Below are 16,587 nucleotides of genomic sequence, written 5' to 3'. Positions count from 1 at the left end.
GGAGATCAAGGAGCCACCAGACAGGTTGAAACATAGCCACAATTCTGTGAGAATAGTCTTTCTTTCTCCCTCTCATTAGCAGCCTTACCAGGACACAGGCCATGCTCTCCACTGAACCCACCAATCTCAGGAGTAGGGGTGGTAGGCAGGTAGTTGAAAATGTCACAGCCCTCCCTTACAACAGTGATTCCTTAAGCTGTCCCCTGGTTGTTGTAAGTTTTTGACTAGATTGCAGAGTTCTATAAAAGTTGATTCCGACAGTTTTTGCCAGATTGTTAATGCCAGACAGAGCTGCTTATGACTGTATCTACTTTTGTCAAGAACAGAAGAATAAGATTTCTTTTTTTTTTTTTTCAACGTTTATTTATTTTTGGGACAGAGAGAGACAGAGCATGAACGGGGGAGGGGCAGAGAGAGAGGGAGACACAGAATCGGAAACAGGCTCCAGGCTCTGAGCCATCAGCCCAGAGCCTGACGCGGGGCTCGAACTCACGGACCGCGAGATCGTGACCTGGCTGAAGTCGGATGCTTAACCGACTGCGCCACCCAGGCGCCCCAAGAATAAAATTTCTTAAAATATCAGTGAAACTCTATAATACAACTTGATGTCATGAAGTGGCAATGTCCTTTAATCAAAAGAACTCTTATACCTGGAATTATAGTTGATGATCATAAAAGATCCAAATATTTTTATGTAAAGTTGCTCAGCTCTGTAAGTCTTCAGTAATCCCTGTAATCAGCTATTAGAAACAGACTTTTATCATCAGGACACTTATTTAAATATCAGAAATGAATTAAGGGGCGCCTGGGTGGCGCAGTCGGTTAAGCGTCCGGCTTCAGCCAGGTCACGATCTCGTGGTCCGTGAGTTCGAGCCCCGCGTCGGGCTCTGGGCTGATGGCTCAGAGCCTGGAGCCTGTTTCCGATTCTGTGTCTCCCTCTCTCTCTCTGCCCCTCCCCTGTTCATGCTCTGTCTCTCTCTGTCCCAAAAATAAATAAACGTTGAAAAAAAAAAAAAAGAAATGAATTAAATTTTCTGAGAATTGAGGTACATTTTCATTTTTATAAAATCAAGGAAATACCAATGAAATCTTTAATAATCTACAAGTTAATAGCATCCCACTCATACTGTAGACTTTTCTTGGTTTGCTCATTTTAAGGGCTGGTGGGAATGTACTAATAATATACTATAACTTTTTTAACATTACAGATTTCTCTAGATACAGGGATGCAATTTGATATATTTTTAAAGAAGTCCGTCCTTTTTTTAAAGTTTATTTATTTTGAGAGAATGTGATAACATGAGTGAGGGAGAGAGAGAGAGAGAGAGAGAGAGAGAGAGAGAGAGAGAATCCCAAGCAGGGGCTCGTACTCACATATGATGAGATCATGACCTGAGCTGAAACCAACAGTCAGATGCTTAAGCGACTGAGCCACTAGGAACCCCTGAAATTTGATATTTTAAGAGCCATGTTTCTTATTATGGTGAAGTAGCAATTTCTTTGTATTTATAAATTTTTTAATGTTTATTTTTGAGAGAGAGCACACAAGCAGGAGAGGCAGAGAGAGGTGGGGACAGGATCCAAAGCAGGCTCCACACTGTCAGCAGAGAGCCTGATGTGGGACTCAAACTCGTGAACCATGAGATCATGACCTGAGCTGAGGTCAGACACTTAACTGACTGAGCCACCCAGATGCCCTTTTGTATTTATAAATCTTATGAAGCTGCTCTCTTCTCCCTTTTGAGATATTTTTGCCCTACTTTGGTAGCACCTGAAAGAAATCAATCTGTTTGGAAATAAAGCAAAAGCTTATCTAAAACTGTAGCTATTTTTAGTTATCTGAAGTCTAGTAAAATGATTTTAAAAATATATGTATATATTAAAGGTAGGACTAAATTTGTAAGGTTTAGGACAGGATCTGTGTAATTTTGTTTTTGTTTTCTTGGTACTTTACATGTAGTAGGTAGATATAAACTGATAAAGTGGAAATCCACACATAGCAGTAGCTTGTGATATGGAAGTTTATGGGATAAAAGTACGCTTGGGAAACAGAACTGCTTCCTTCTTTTTCAGTTATTTTCCTGATAATGCATATTTGATGTATCTTTTTTATATTGTGATGAAAATAAAATTCAAAAAATCTCTCTCTCTGCTTTTTATCCTAATGATATTCACTTTTTTATTTTTATAAACCAAAAAGTAAAGGAGAACAAGAAAAGTTGCTACAATTCCCACTACTTTTAGCTCCATTGTTAAAAACAAATGCAGCTAACAGATTTATAATTGAGTAAATATACTTTTAAATTTAACATACCAAAACATAAATATGTGAAAAAAAGCTGTCATATGTGATACATTTTATGCTAATACAGTGGTTTCCAAACTGTTGAATCCCTTGCTCTCTACCTCCCCCTCTCCAATAAAACAAAATCCACTATTTTCCTGTGACTTGATCACTTCTAGACATTTATTTTTTAAAATATGTTCATGGAGACATAGAGATGAGGTGAGTTTTTATTGCTGATCAGGGATAAGTCATTTAAATACTTTATTATAAATGCTTATCTGAGTCTGAGGAAAGTATATCAAATGACAGGAATTATTTTGTGATGTTATCTGAGAGAATTGTTTAGAAAAGCTAAGAGTTAAGTAGTGTCAGAATTATCTAAAATAACTGAAAGAAAGCCTTATGGGCTACTATTAAAGATTTGGTGTATTTTCTTTTAATTTAATTTCTCCCCATCTCTTGCCTTTCCTCGCCTCTTTTTGTTTCCTTCTTGCAGTTTATTTGTTGAAGAAACAAGGTCATTATTACTGTCAAGTTTCCACAGTATGGGTTTTGCTAATTGCACCCTGCATCCCTGTATGTAAAATAGTGTGGTTTTTAGTCTTCTCTATTTCCTGTAAATTGATAATTGGATATCGGAGCTTGGTTGATCACATTGAGGCTCAGTTTCTCTCCCTTCCTCCCTCTCTCTCTCTTCTCTCTCTCTCTCTCTCCCTCCCTCCCTCCCTTCCCCCTCCCCTTCCCCCTTTGGAGGGACAGGGCTGGCAGTACACATAAGGTGTACTTGTTTCAATTTTTATGATATCAGTAGTCATTGATAATTATCCTGAAGTCCATTAATTCATTCCAAGCCTCAAAGTGATGTTGATAATTATTTTACCACTTATTCATTTATTAACTGTTACTTTAAAATTTTTATATTTATACATACATTCTACATATATTATAATGTTTAGACAAAGATTAATGTGTAGAAATTTTGCTTTCAGCGAATATTTACATTCCAATCATTGCTTAGAAAGATCTTTTGTCCTTTTAGAGCTACTTGCTAAAAATTAAAGTAAACATAGAATATTCTGGCTTTATTGTACTCTTGAAGGGACTGAATGTCTAAGCTAATTTATTAAAGAATTTATAATTTCTTGTCTTAACACTTAAACCGAAGAATGTGTCAGGATTGGAACTGTTATAGACTGAGAAATTTGACAAGAATTTTTTTATAGCCTCACAACCTATTTCAGTCTTTATGGTAATCAACTAGATAAAGCTCTGCATTAAGCTCCCAGTATTTATGTTTGCTGGCAAAATTTTCTCTGAACCTTATGAAACTATTAATATCTTACTCTAAGTATAATACTTTTTTAATAAGTGAACATCATGAAATAAATGAAGTTTTAAGATACATTTAGAATAAGCTCTTTTGTGTTAGTCAGTTTTCCCTGGAATGTCTTACCCTGGCTGCAGCCGAGGGATGAGTGGGTAAATGTTCTGTGCCATTAGCTCCTTAAAAACTTGGTGAGGATATCTGGAGGTCAGGACCCTGAATACAATGAGCTTTCTAGGTTTAATATCCAACTCACTTTATGTTATTTTGCATGAATATTTGGGCATGAGTTACTACCTTCCCTTTTTTACAAGTAAGAACCCAAACCACAGCTAGAGTAACTAAATTCCTGGTTCTGATCCAAAGACAATTTCTGGTAATGCATTTAGATTTCAGTCATTATAATACAGTATTCTACTCTGTCTGTCATACATCCCACCAACTCTCCCCAGCATAAATAAGGTGGAACAGATACCATATTATGGATAATGCAGTTAAGGCTCAGAGAGATTTAGTGGTTGCCACTCTGTTATTAAATGGCTGTGCTGGAATTGGAATTCAGGTCTTTCTGATTCCAAACCCATGTTGTTCTCCCTACCACAGCAAAATGAAGGCAAGAGGAAAAGAAGGCAGAGAGATTATTTAAGGAGTCACTGTTACTTCCAGTGAGAGATTATTGAGGCCTGAAACAGGCAGTGGAAACAGAAACAAGATTTAAGGGTTTCACATGACTTGGTGGTAGATAAGATACGGGGAATGAGAGAATAGAATGATTAAAGAAAGATGTGAGTTTCCTGGGTGTGTAAATGAAATGTCATGGGAAGGGAAGCCGTTTATGGGAGGGCTGGCCCTTATTCCTCTTTCTGTATGGAATTCTGTCTGTTGGTTGAGGTGTTTGTCGTATATTTGGTTGAAGACATTCAGTAGGCACTTTGAAATTCAGGGTACTACTTAGCTTATTTAATCTTTTGGTAGTGAATACAAGGGAGTTTAATAGGGTGTATATTCATTTTATTTATTTACTTTATTTAAATCCAAGTTAGTTAACATAGTGTAATAATAGTTTCAGGAATAGAATTTAGTTATTCATCACTTACGTATAACATCCAGGGCTATTCTCAACAAGGGCCCTCCTTAATGCCCATCACTGATTTAACCCATATCCCCACCCAACACCCCTCCAGCAGCCATCAGTTTTGTTCTGTTTAAGAGTCTCTTATTGTTTGCCTCCCTCTCTGTTTTTATCTTATTTTTCCTTCCCTTCCCCTATGTTCATCTGTTTTGTTTCTTATATTCTACATGAGTGAAATCAAATGATATTTATCTTTCTCTGACTTATTTAGCTTAGCATAATACACTCTAGTTCCATCCACATTGTTGCAAATGGCAAGATTTCATTCTTTTGATCACTGAGTAATATTCCATTGTGTATATACTATACACACACACACACATATATATATACATATAATATATATATATATGTATATGTATATATATATATAATACATACACCACATCTTCTTTATCCATTCGTAAGTTGATGGACATTTGGGCTCTTACCATAATTCGGCTATTGTTGATAGCACTACTATAAACATTGGTGTGCATGTGCCCCTTCAAATCAGCATTTTTTTTATCCTTTGGATAAATACTTAGTAGTGCAATTACTGGATCGTAGGGTAGTTCTATTTTTAATTTTTTGAGGAACCTCCATACTGTTTTCCAGGGTGGCTGTATTTCCAATTTGCATTCCCACCAGCAGTGCGAAAGTGTTCCCCTTTCTCCGCATCCTTGCCAACATCTATTGTTGCCTGAGTTGTTAATTTTAGCCATTCTGACAGGTGTGAGGTAATATCTCATTGTGGTTTTGATTGTATTTCCCTGATGATGAGTGATGTTGACTATCTTTTCATGTATCTGTTAGCCATCTGGATGTCTTCTTTCGAAGTGTCTGTTCATGTCTTTTGCCCATTTCTTTACTGGATTACTCATTTTTTGGGTGTTGAGTTTGATAACTTTTTAGATTTTGGATACTAACCCTTTATCTGGTATGTCATTTGCAAATATCTTCTCTCATTCCTGTGGTTGCCTTTTAGTTTTGCTGATTGTTTCCTTTGCTGTGCAGAAGCCTTTTATCTTGATGAGGTCCCAGTACATTTTTGCTTTGTTTCCCTTGCCTCCAGGCAACATGTCTAGTAAGAAATTGCTGCGGCCAAGGTCAAAGAGATTGTTGCCTGTTTTCTTCTGTAGGATTTTGATGGTTTCCTGTCTTATATTTAGGTCTTTAATCCATTTTGAGTTTATTTTTGTGTATGGTGTAAGAAAGTGGTTTAGGTTCATTCTTCTGCATGTTGGTGTCCAGTTTTCCCAACACCATTTCCTGAAGAGGCTGTCTTTTTTCCATTGGATATTCTTTCCTGCTTTGTTGATGATTAATTGGCCATACATACGTGAGTCCATTTCTGGGTTCTCTATTCTATTCCATTGATCTATGTGTCTGTTTTTGTACCAGTACCATACTGTCTTGATGATTAGAGTTTTGTAATGCAGTGTAAAGTCCAGAATTGTGATGCCTCCAGTTTTGATTTTCCTTTTCAACATTACTTTGACTATTTGGGGTAACAGAGTGTATATTCTTTTTTTTTTTTTTTAATTCTTTTTTAAAGTTTAGTTTTTGAGAGAGAGCAGGGGAAGGGCAAAAGGGAAAGGGGACAGAGGATCTGAAGCAGGCTCCACGCTGACAGCAGAGAGCCCCATGTGGGGCTTGAACTCACCAACTGTGAGATCATGACTGGAGCCAAAGTCAGACGCTTAACAGGTTGAGCCACCCAGACGCCCCTGTATTCTTAATTCCTTTGTCATTATGTTATTCCTATGGCACTTAACCTAGTGAGAATTATAAATTCACAGTTATACCGAAGGACTACCCTGAGGTTTATGGCCTCAGCAGATTGCCAGTGTGATAGACCCCATGTGCATAGAACAGTGTTTCTGCCTATATACTTATATTGCTGTATTTTTCCTTCTCTAGTGAAGGATTAGAAAAAAGACACCATATTCTTGAAAACATTTGATTTATTAATATGATTTGATGTTGAGGTTACACAAAATATTCAGTAAAGAAACAGCAGTTAATAGCCAGTATGTTGAGAGAAAGGAGTTCATATATGCATGTATGATCAGATGATATAGCAGTGGCTTGTGCATATGCCCTTGCATAGTTCCTGCTCTACGGTAAGTTTGTATAGATAATAAAGTTGGCAAGTTGACTGTTGACTACAAGCCAAGAAATTGTACTGAAACAACAAATTAGAATTAGGTACTGGAGCACTTGGGTGGCTCAAATGGTTAAGTGTCCAACTGGCTCAGGTCATGATCTCATGGTTCCTGAGTTTGAGCCCTGCATTGGCCACTGCACTGACAGTGCGGAGCCTGCTTGAGACTCTCTCTTTCTCTCTCTCTCTTTCTCTCTCTCTCTCTCTCTCTCTGCCCCTCCCCACAAATAAATAAAAAAACCTTAAAAAAAAGAATTAGGTACCTATTTCAACTGGTGTTTCATTTTTTCAAGCAGGCTTTACCTAGCCCTCTGTGTGGTCTCCCTGCTGAGAACTTTAAAGCACAATAAAATTAAGACACTCAATTAGCCCGAATGGGGCAGCACAGGTACTTGTTAACTTTCCCTTTTTTTGATTATGCAGCTAAATTATAAACTTCAGAGGGCAAGGGAACAGGGAAGGGTTTGATTCCTGCCCCCACCCCCACCCCACTCTCTGCCAGAGGTTAATTAACCATTAGGCTTTGAACCTAGTAAAAATACTGTTTAAGTCTGTAACTATAAATTTATCTTGGTTCCCTTTACATTTTACTAAATAATAAAAATTATTTTGTCTTTAGTATCAAGCACTCTGCTAATAATTTATGGAAAATAAAATATATAGAAAACACAGTATTAGCCCTTGGGATATGTGCAGTCTTGAGTTGGTTTTATTTGTAATTAATTTGGTGACAGAATCCTTGAGTTGATCAGAGAATTTTAGTATCGAGTTATGGACAGAGCTCTAAGTTCTTAGCCTAATAGGAGTGAAAAATAGAAGTTAAATAAAAGTAAACTGTAAGTTGCAGAATGACTCTCCAACAACATATTGGTGTAATACCACTTTAAGTCTCATAGGAATATTTCTCACTGAAGAAATGTCCTGTAATAATGAACATTGAAAACCTTTGATGTTTGGTTCATTAAAAGCTATGAACCAAAGCTAATTGTAAAGTGGGACAGACATTATGGAACTTCTAGTCCCATTTTTCTTTTTTCATACATAGAAAGGAAGCCCAGAATGTTTGGTTCATTGAATCTTGTCTAAATTATCCCAGCTATTTAGAGACAAAACAGGAACTGGAACATGGGTTTCTGACTTTATGGCTTCCTTTTATGTAATATATTGTTATTTATGTCACTATGCATTAACTGAAGGTATGTATGTTATTACTATATTTTTAATTATTTGCTCATTTTGTTTTTTATATTACTCCTGCAAAAAGAAAAGTTATCGGAGCGCCTGGGTGGCTCAGTTGGTTAAGCGTCCGATTTCACCTCAGGTCATGATCTCACGGTTTGTGAGTTTGAGCCCCGCGTCGGGCTCTGTGCTGACAGCTCAGAGCCTGGAGCCTGTTTCAGATTCTGTGTCTCCCTCTCTCTCTGACCCTCCCCCGTTCATGCTCTGTCTCTCTCTGTCTCAAAAGTAAATAAACGTTAAAAAAAAAAAAATTTTTTTTAAGTTATCTGTAATTACAAAAAGAAGAAAGTGACTTGCCTAATGTCACATACTAAGAAATTAGCAAAACTAGGACTAGAACCCAGATCTTCTATTTCCTAGTACACTGAATCTTTCACAGCCCCAAACTTTTTCTCCATGGTGTTGCCATTAGTATTATTTACAGATTATTCCTACTAGGAAACTTAGTCAAACTGAGAACATTTTCGAGAAAGAATGATGGACTCTGTTGTAAGCAGTAAATAATCCAACTTTCTCTTGTAGCAAAATTACAATTTTCTGGATGGTTTTCATCAATTTGCCTCTATTGCATTTGAAATTTGAGTTTGCCACTTACTAGAATTTGAGGCTAGAGGATAGTTCAAACAGAGTTATAGATTTTAATTGGTCTGTAGGTAATTACTGTTTCATTCACAACAAGATAGTCTTTTAAAAGATTTTTATTAAGTGTAGTATATGGTAGTGTTTTTTTTAAGTTGTTATTGAATATAATATCCAAAAATATGCACATAATCAGCCAGCAGCTTCATGAATTTTCACAACTGAACAAACACAGTGTATAACGCACACCCAGTTCAAGATCATTATCAGCCTCCCATACATTCCCCTTACACTCACTTCTAGTTACTACCCCTATCCTGCTGCCTCCTAAAGAGTAACCACTATAACAGGGTAGTCTTTTAATGAGTCAGGTACTTCATTAGTCAGGGTCATCCTATTTTTTTGGTCTTGGCCGAAGTATATGAAGAGGATGAGAAGAGAACAGTTTCTGCTCTTACCAACACAAAAATAATTGAAAACAGAATTTTTTCATTATTAAGGCATATTTACCAATTTTATATTCAATCAGTAATACTGGGTGACTCAAATCTTGTGTTCCACTTTGGAAACATACGGAGTCTCTGTAACAACTTTTGTCTTCTGAAACAAAACACAGTAAGCAGGAAATACAAGAATTGATGTAGAGCATTGTGTGCTCCCCGTGGTTAGTTTCCACAATGGAGGAGGCATGAGGGAATGACTGTAATGCTCTAAGGCAGAGCTGTGGTTGAGGAATCACTGATCCGTTCCACTTTCTTTGTGTACTCTGAATATTGAAGATAGATTTTTAATATCAATAATTGGAATTCCGTGGATTTTTAATTCTCCGACTTCTGTGTGAAATAATTATTGTTTTTCCATAAGTTAAAAAAAATTTGGTTAAAATTCTTCCATCTTGATTTAGAATATTTTACCTATAACACTGTCTTCACTTTCTCTGTTCTTCTCAGGACCCCTGAACAGTGCCCCAGCGTTGTTTCATTGTTGTCAGAGAGTTACAATCCTCATGTGCGTTATGGAGCTGCTATGGCCCTAGGCATCTGCTGTGCTGGTACCGGAAACAAGGTAAAGTCCAAAGCCGGTGGGGTCAGTTCTTTCCTGGCACCAGACTGTTTTCCCTCGCAGAGAAGTTTATGCATCCGCTGCAAAAATACAAGTGTGGTGTGATCTGTAAGAGTAAACTTGCCTCACAAAGCTTACCAGAACTTCCTTCCTCACTTTACTATGCTGGATTGCTCAAAGCCAGTTATGAACAAACCAGGGGAGCCTACCTGGCTCAGTTGGAAGAGTGTGTGACTCTTGATCTCGGGGTCATGAGTTGAGCCCCGTGTTGGGTATAGAGAGTACTTAAATTTTTTTTTTAATTTTTTTACTGTTTGTTTGTTTATTTATTTATTTATTTTAAATTTTTTTTTTCAACGTTTATTTATTTTGGGAACAGAGAGAGACAGAGCATGAACGGGGGAGGGGCAGAGAGAGAGGGACACACAGAATCGGAAACAGGCTCCAGGCTCTGAGCCATCAGCCCAGAGCCTGACGCGGGGCTCGAACTCACGGACCGCGAGATCGTGACCTGGCTGAAGTCGGACGCTCAACCGACTGCGCCACCCAGGCGCCCCTGTTTGTTTATTTTTTGAGAGAGAGACAGAGCTCAAGCAGGGGAGGAGCAGAGAGAGAAGGAGGCATAGAATCTGAAGCAGGCTCCAGGCTCTGAGCTGTCAGCATAGAGCCGGACACAGGGCTCAAACTCAGGAACCATGAGATCATGACCTGAGCCAGAGTTGGACACTTAACTGACTAAGCCACCCAGGTGCCCCAGAGATTATTTAAATTAAAAAAAAAAAAAAAATTAAAATAGAACAAACCACATTCCATGGGGTGGCTATAATGGAGACATGCTGTTGAATTTCTCTTTGAGAGCATTGATTTCTTTCAAAAAAGAAAAAGATAAAATACTTTTTTCTTTAAAGAATTTGGTCATTTTAAATGGTAATTTACATGTTTAATTTTCATGATTAGTAGATTTACATGTTTAATTTTCATGATTTTGATAGAGAATCAAAATTCTCATATAAGAGCACCAAAATCAATCCACTTTGATTTCTTTTTTTGTTTTACTTTAAACAAATCACTTTAAGTGCCATTTGCCTGATCTCTCCTCACAAACATAACAGATAACCTGATATTTGTTAAGTTCTCAAAAGTGACAAAATAAGGAGTTGGGTTAGATAAGTAGATGATTGGAAAGTACAGTTTATCATGAGATTCATAAAGAAATGCACTGTTGCTTAAACAAGTATTCTTGATTTATAGCAGTGACCTAATCATAACATTTTTTGCCTTTCATAACACAGACGGACACACCTTGACCACTGCCCCAAGCTACACTTTTTTTTCCTTTTTTTTTTTGACAGAGAGAGGGTGCAAATGAGCAAGGGGCAGAGAGGGAGAGAAGCAGGGCTCCCCTGAAGCAGAGCTCGAGCTCACTGGACCTGGGACTCAAACTCACGAACTGTGAGATCATGACCTGAGCCAAAGTCAGATGCTTAAGGACTGAGACACTCAGGCGCCCCAAACTTTTTTGTTTTAATGGAGTGCATGAGGGAACACAAACATAACGAGAATGAGAACATCTAGAACAAGAACATAATTAGGGTATGCTCCTGATGTCTTTACATCAGAGAGAAGGAGAACACTTTGAATGTTTATTCATTTTTGAGAGAGAGCATGAGCGGAGAGGAGCAGAGAAAGAGGGAGACAAAGGATCCAAAGCAAGCTCTGTGTTGACAGCAGCAAGCCCGATGTGGGGCTCGAACTCACAAACCATGAGATCGTGACCTGAGCTAGTCATACACTCAGCTGAGCCACCCCAGTGCCCCAGAAGGAATCATTTTTTTATCCTCTGTTGTCCAAACTAGATAAAATAAAACATAGGTATTTATTGATTGATCCAGGAATTAAATTTTAATTTGCTTGACTTTTTCTCAAATAAAGGGTATTAGTATTGGATAGTAATAACTTTTCCTAGTCCTGTAAAATGTTACTGAAGCTAGGAATTAATATGGGCATTTTCACTACATGTGACAAGAATTACATAAAAATTTATAGAGAAACATTCCCTTCCAGTATTTCTCATTCATCTCCTTACCCTGCTTTATTTTTCATCATGGCACTTACCACCACCCAGCATATTTTTACACCTATTTATTTGTTGTCTATCTCCTCTCCACTGAATTGTAAGGTCCCTGAGAACACAATGTTCATTGCTGGAATCTAAGGTCAGACCTGGCACACAGTAGGTTTCAGTAAATACTTGTCAAACCAGTGATTGGGGGCTGGGGGGCCTGGGTGGCTCAGTTGGTTAATAGTCCAACTTCAGCTCAGGACATGATCTCACTTTTCATGAGTTCAAGCCCTGTGTCAGGCTCTGTGCTGACAGCTTAGAGCCTGGAACCTGCTTCAGATTCTTTGTCTCGCTCTTCTCTGCCCCTCCCCCACTCATGTGCACGCGCGCGCGTGCTCTCTCTCTCTCAAAAATAAATAAACACAAAAAATTTTAATTTAAAAAAATCAATGATGGGTGGAGATCATTTAAGGATATGATAGTGAACAAGTTGGACATAGTCTGTCATCACAGAGATTTGTTTTTAAAATGCTTTTGTTTCTTTTGGGGGAGATTTCTTACATGAGAATATATCTGCAGTTTTATTGGAAATATCATTGGGTAGGGGCACCTGGGTGGCTCAGTTGGTTGAGCATCTGACTCTTGATTTCATCTCAGGTCATGAGATCATGGGATCCCAGGTCATGGGATCAAGCCCCACATTGGGCTCCGCCCTGAGTATGGCACCTGCTTAAGATTCTGTCTCCCTCTGCCCCTCTCCCCCAGTCACATGTGATGTCTTTCTCTCTCTCTCTCAAAAAAAAAATTTTTTTTTAATAATATACAAATATCATTGAGTATATAAAATACAGTTTATAGAAATTGGCCTTCATTTTTTTTTTTCTGGGATACATCTGTAAACAAAGGAAAAATACAGATGTTTTTCAAAGTATTTTCTCCCTCAGGTCTTCAGTAGACATTTATGGCAGGCCTCATAAGTTAAATATTTTAAATTAGATTTTTTTTTCTTTCCAGATTATTCTAACCTTAATATGATATCTAGGAGCAAATGTTGTTTGAGACACAGCATCTGAACAAGTTAATTCAATGAGAAATTTTTATTACTCCTACTAAGCAAGTCTGCTTTGTTTCTAGATAGTTTGTGTGGTCTCCATATCAGTACCTATCTGACCAAGGTTTGGTGCTTTATGTTTGGTTCTTAAAAACCTGAAACACCTGTTTATTCTAAAATATCTATCGTTGAGGTTATATCACATAGTTCAAAGACCAAGTTAGTGTCTTTTAACTTACAAGCTGGAAATTTGGTTATATTTGTATCATGACTATCTTAGAAACAGTATTGCCAACATTATGAGTAATAGTCGAAAAACTTACTCCTCTGCATAATGTCATGACATTTTTCAGTGAAATGGGGAGAAAGAATACACTTACCTGGTGTGTATAGTATCTGTTAACAGCACTGATTTAAAATAAATAAATCCACGTGTAAAGAAAACTGAAATTGTTTTCCCAAGAAAAAGGATTTAACTTTTTCTTTCCTTGGCCTTGAAACAAAGGATATTTGAGAAATGGTATATTATATTAAGAAATCAGTTTATCTTGTAAACCCATTTCTCTGTTCCTCTAGATTTATACCTACCAAGGACCTTAGAAGGAATGTTATAACGTGGCACTTAACTAAGGTTCCACAGGGTGTTAATAGAAGTTAGTAGGGCAAAAGAGTTCTTGGTCAAATACAGTGGACAAATACAAAGTTCAAGTGATTTCTTTAATAAGGCTTTTTGGAGCTTTTGCTAGGATATGTACATTTGTAGAGTATTTGATAAGCAGTATATATTTTGAATCTGTAAGAGGGGGTGATATATAGTACACAGGAACTCCCAAACTTATTTCACCAAGGAATCCTTTTTTTTCATAGGACTGATTATTCTGAAGAATATGATTTTAGGGAAATCCTGCTAAATATCAATTTAATTTTTTAAGTTAGGTCTTATAAAATCATCAAAGACATTACCTTACCCTAGTATTTGAAGGAAGTTGGATACTTAATCCAGGCTTTGGGGTCAGACTAGCCTGGAGTCATTCTACTTGTGTGACTTTGGGCAAATTTCTTAACCTTTCTTACTCTGTTTCTTTGTTTATAAAGATGGTTTTATGTTGTGGGTTTTTTGTTTGTTTGTTTTGGGATTAATAGAACTATATGGGATAACACATATAAAATAGTGCTGTGCTTGGAAAATAATAGGTGTTTATCAAACATTAATCTCATTTTCTGTTACTTTGTTTTTGACTTCTTTTACTTCACAACAGGAGTGCTTGTGTTCTATAAGCTTCCTTTGCATTTACCATCAATTGTATTGAAACTTAAAGCATACTCAGTTCCAGGTAGTCTTTAATGAACTTATTACAATGTTAGATGAAAATACTGACTTAGAATGACAGTAACTAATTTGAAAATCCAGCGATACCAGCTTTATTTAAAGTTTTTTTAATGCTTTCAGGAGGCAATTAATTTGCTAGAACCGATGACAAATGATCCTGTGAACTATGTGAGGCAAGGAGCTCTTATAGCTTCAGCTCTCATCATGATCCAGCAGACGGAAATCACTTGTCCAAAGGTAAGCAAACAAAAAAACTCTGTAGAAGAGAGCTGGTGCAGGCTTTTCTTTAGTAACTTATGTTCTTTTAAGGACATTTGTAACTCAAATATAATGAACACTGAACTCACAGGAAGTAAAAAGGTGTGAGAATGGGGAAACTTTAAATATGTAGTAATACTCCCTAAGTGCATTTTTTACAGATTTATAGTCAGTTTGTTAATTCAGCTATATAGCCATAATTGAAAAATTAAAACTTACAGATTGATGAAATCATAAAAATGAACTTTAATTTTTGCCTCCTGCTGTCCTTTTAAAATGTATTTAGTAGGATAATTGTTCCTCTGATACAGGATGCAAACTCAGGTGGTCCATGAGTTTTTGATCCCATCTTTCTAAGATAATAAAAAGTCTTACATTCACTTTATATGATATATCCAGTCTCAGTTTAGAAAATGAGTACATCCAGGGGCACCTGGATGGCTTAGTTGGTTAAGCACCTGACTCTTGATTTTGGCTCAGGTCATGATTTCATAGTTCGTGAGATCGAGCCCCGTGTTGGGCTCTGTGCTGGCAACACAGAGCCTGCTTGGGATTCTGTCTCCCCCTCTCCTGCTCACTATCTCTCTGTCTCTCTCTCAAAATAAATAAACTTTATTTTTTTTAATTTTTAACATTTTTATTTATTCTTGAGAGAGTATGAGCAGGGGAGGGGCAGAGAGAGAAAGACACAGAATTCGAAGCAGGCTCCAGGCTCTGAGCTGTCAGCGCACAGCCCGACACGGGGCTCAAACTCACAAACTACAAGATCATGACCTGAGCTGAAGTCACACACTCAACCAACTGAGCCACCTGGGTGCCCCAAAATAAATAAACTTTAAAAAAAAAAAAAAAAAAAAAAGGAAGGAAAATGAGTACATCCAGACTCTCTTAGAGTGTCACTGCCCTCCTAGGTGATCTTTTGGGCAGAGTTTCACATGGCTGCAGGACGGCCTTCTTTCCCTCTTGACCCCTTCTGTTCACATAGGCAGTCCTGCATATTTACCCTTGTAGCTGGAAGTATGGCTCTTAGTGCAGCTTCATCTGCTCCCTCCTCTCTGTCTTCCTTTCCCTCCTCTTCGTCCTACTCCCTCTCCACTAGTACCTCAATCGATAGCTAATGCCTCCTATTTTTCATGTCAGATGTCAATGCACAGTGACCACTGATCATATTAAGCTCTCTAAGTGATCCCTCTGAAGCCCATCTTTAGGCTTGGAGTGAGGGGGAAAGACCCACAGAAATCCCCTTCACATAGCCTGCAGTCCCGTTTTCTCAGATAAACCCTGTGGATGACTCCCCTCACAGAGACATCTATTTTAAAATTTCCTCATGACAATCCCCTAGACATCACGTTAAGAGTATAATATCTAATGTAAATTGGCACCTCAGCCAAAACGTTTCGTTTTGTTCAGAAACAGAAAATGCGTAGATCTTATTCACGTGTACTATAACTTACCACGTTTACTATATTAAGTAGATATGTAGAGCTTATGCACTAATTTCAGATCTTTTTGTTAACTTGAAATTAGGGTATTTAATAGTTTTGTGTTAATTTTGCTTCTGTTTGAGAAACAGTAAAAATTAACAAGTGGAAAAACCATTAGTATACTGTCTTCTGCCTCATCTGCCAAGTGTAGAACATCCTCATTTTCAGCAAAGTAGATTGATGGGGCGGGTGGAGAAGAGAAGAATTGCCAGAACTCATCGATGCTGGATTATTCATTCTCATTTTATGAAACTTTGTTTAATAGATTTCCATTTCTAAGCATTTGCTGTCATTTTTATTTCATTTATCCAGTGCTGCTCTTTCTGTCAAAATAATTTGTAAGACTTCCAAAAATTGTATTATTGCAAAAATAGAATCTAACTTCTCATTCTGTTTTAATAATATATTACTTCATATATTATATCTTTTAAAACATAAACATCTTTTCAAAGAGTGCATTTCTTTTTGGTTTTTATTTTTAAATATAGCAGTTATAGTATGAATAGTTTTCACATCTTTTATTTCTGTTTTTGATCTTCTGAGCTTTATCAGCTGGAGGTTATCCAATTGAGTAATGTCATTAAAGAAGAAAGTTTAGACCATGGAATGCACCTCCCCTAATAGTAATATATA

At 37.2% G+C, this 16,587-nt stretch overlaps 1 protein-coding gene across 1 annotated transcript in view; it reads left to right on the top strand.

The window, feature by feature from the left end:
* The window catches only part of PSMD1 (proteasome 26S subunit, non-ATPase 1), a 97,630-nt gene that overhangs the window by 55,765 nt on the left and 25,278 nt on the right, over positions 1-16,587 (top strand). Inside the window, exons 17-18 of the mRNA XM_047871432.1 lie at positions 9,658-9,772; positions 14,333-14,449. Coding sequence (XP_047727388.1) covers positions 9,658-9,772; positions 14,333-14,449 — 232 coding nt within the window. The remainder of the gene's footprint in view (positions 1-9,657; positions 9,773-14,332; positions 14,450-16,587) is intronic.

This window comes from Prionailurus viverrinus, chromosome C1 (assembly GCF_022837055.1).
Source record: "Prionailurus viverrinus isolate Anna chromosome C1, UM_Priviv_1.0, whole genome shotgun sequence".
In the NCBI taxonomy this organism is placed as follows: domain Eukaryota; kingdom Metazoa; phylum Chordata; class Mammalia; order Carnivora; family Felidae; genus Prionailurus; species Prionailurus viverrinus.
Note: the sequence above shows the minus strand (reverse complement) of the source record. Positions and strands in the feature narration are given on the sequence as shown.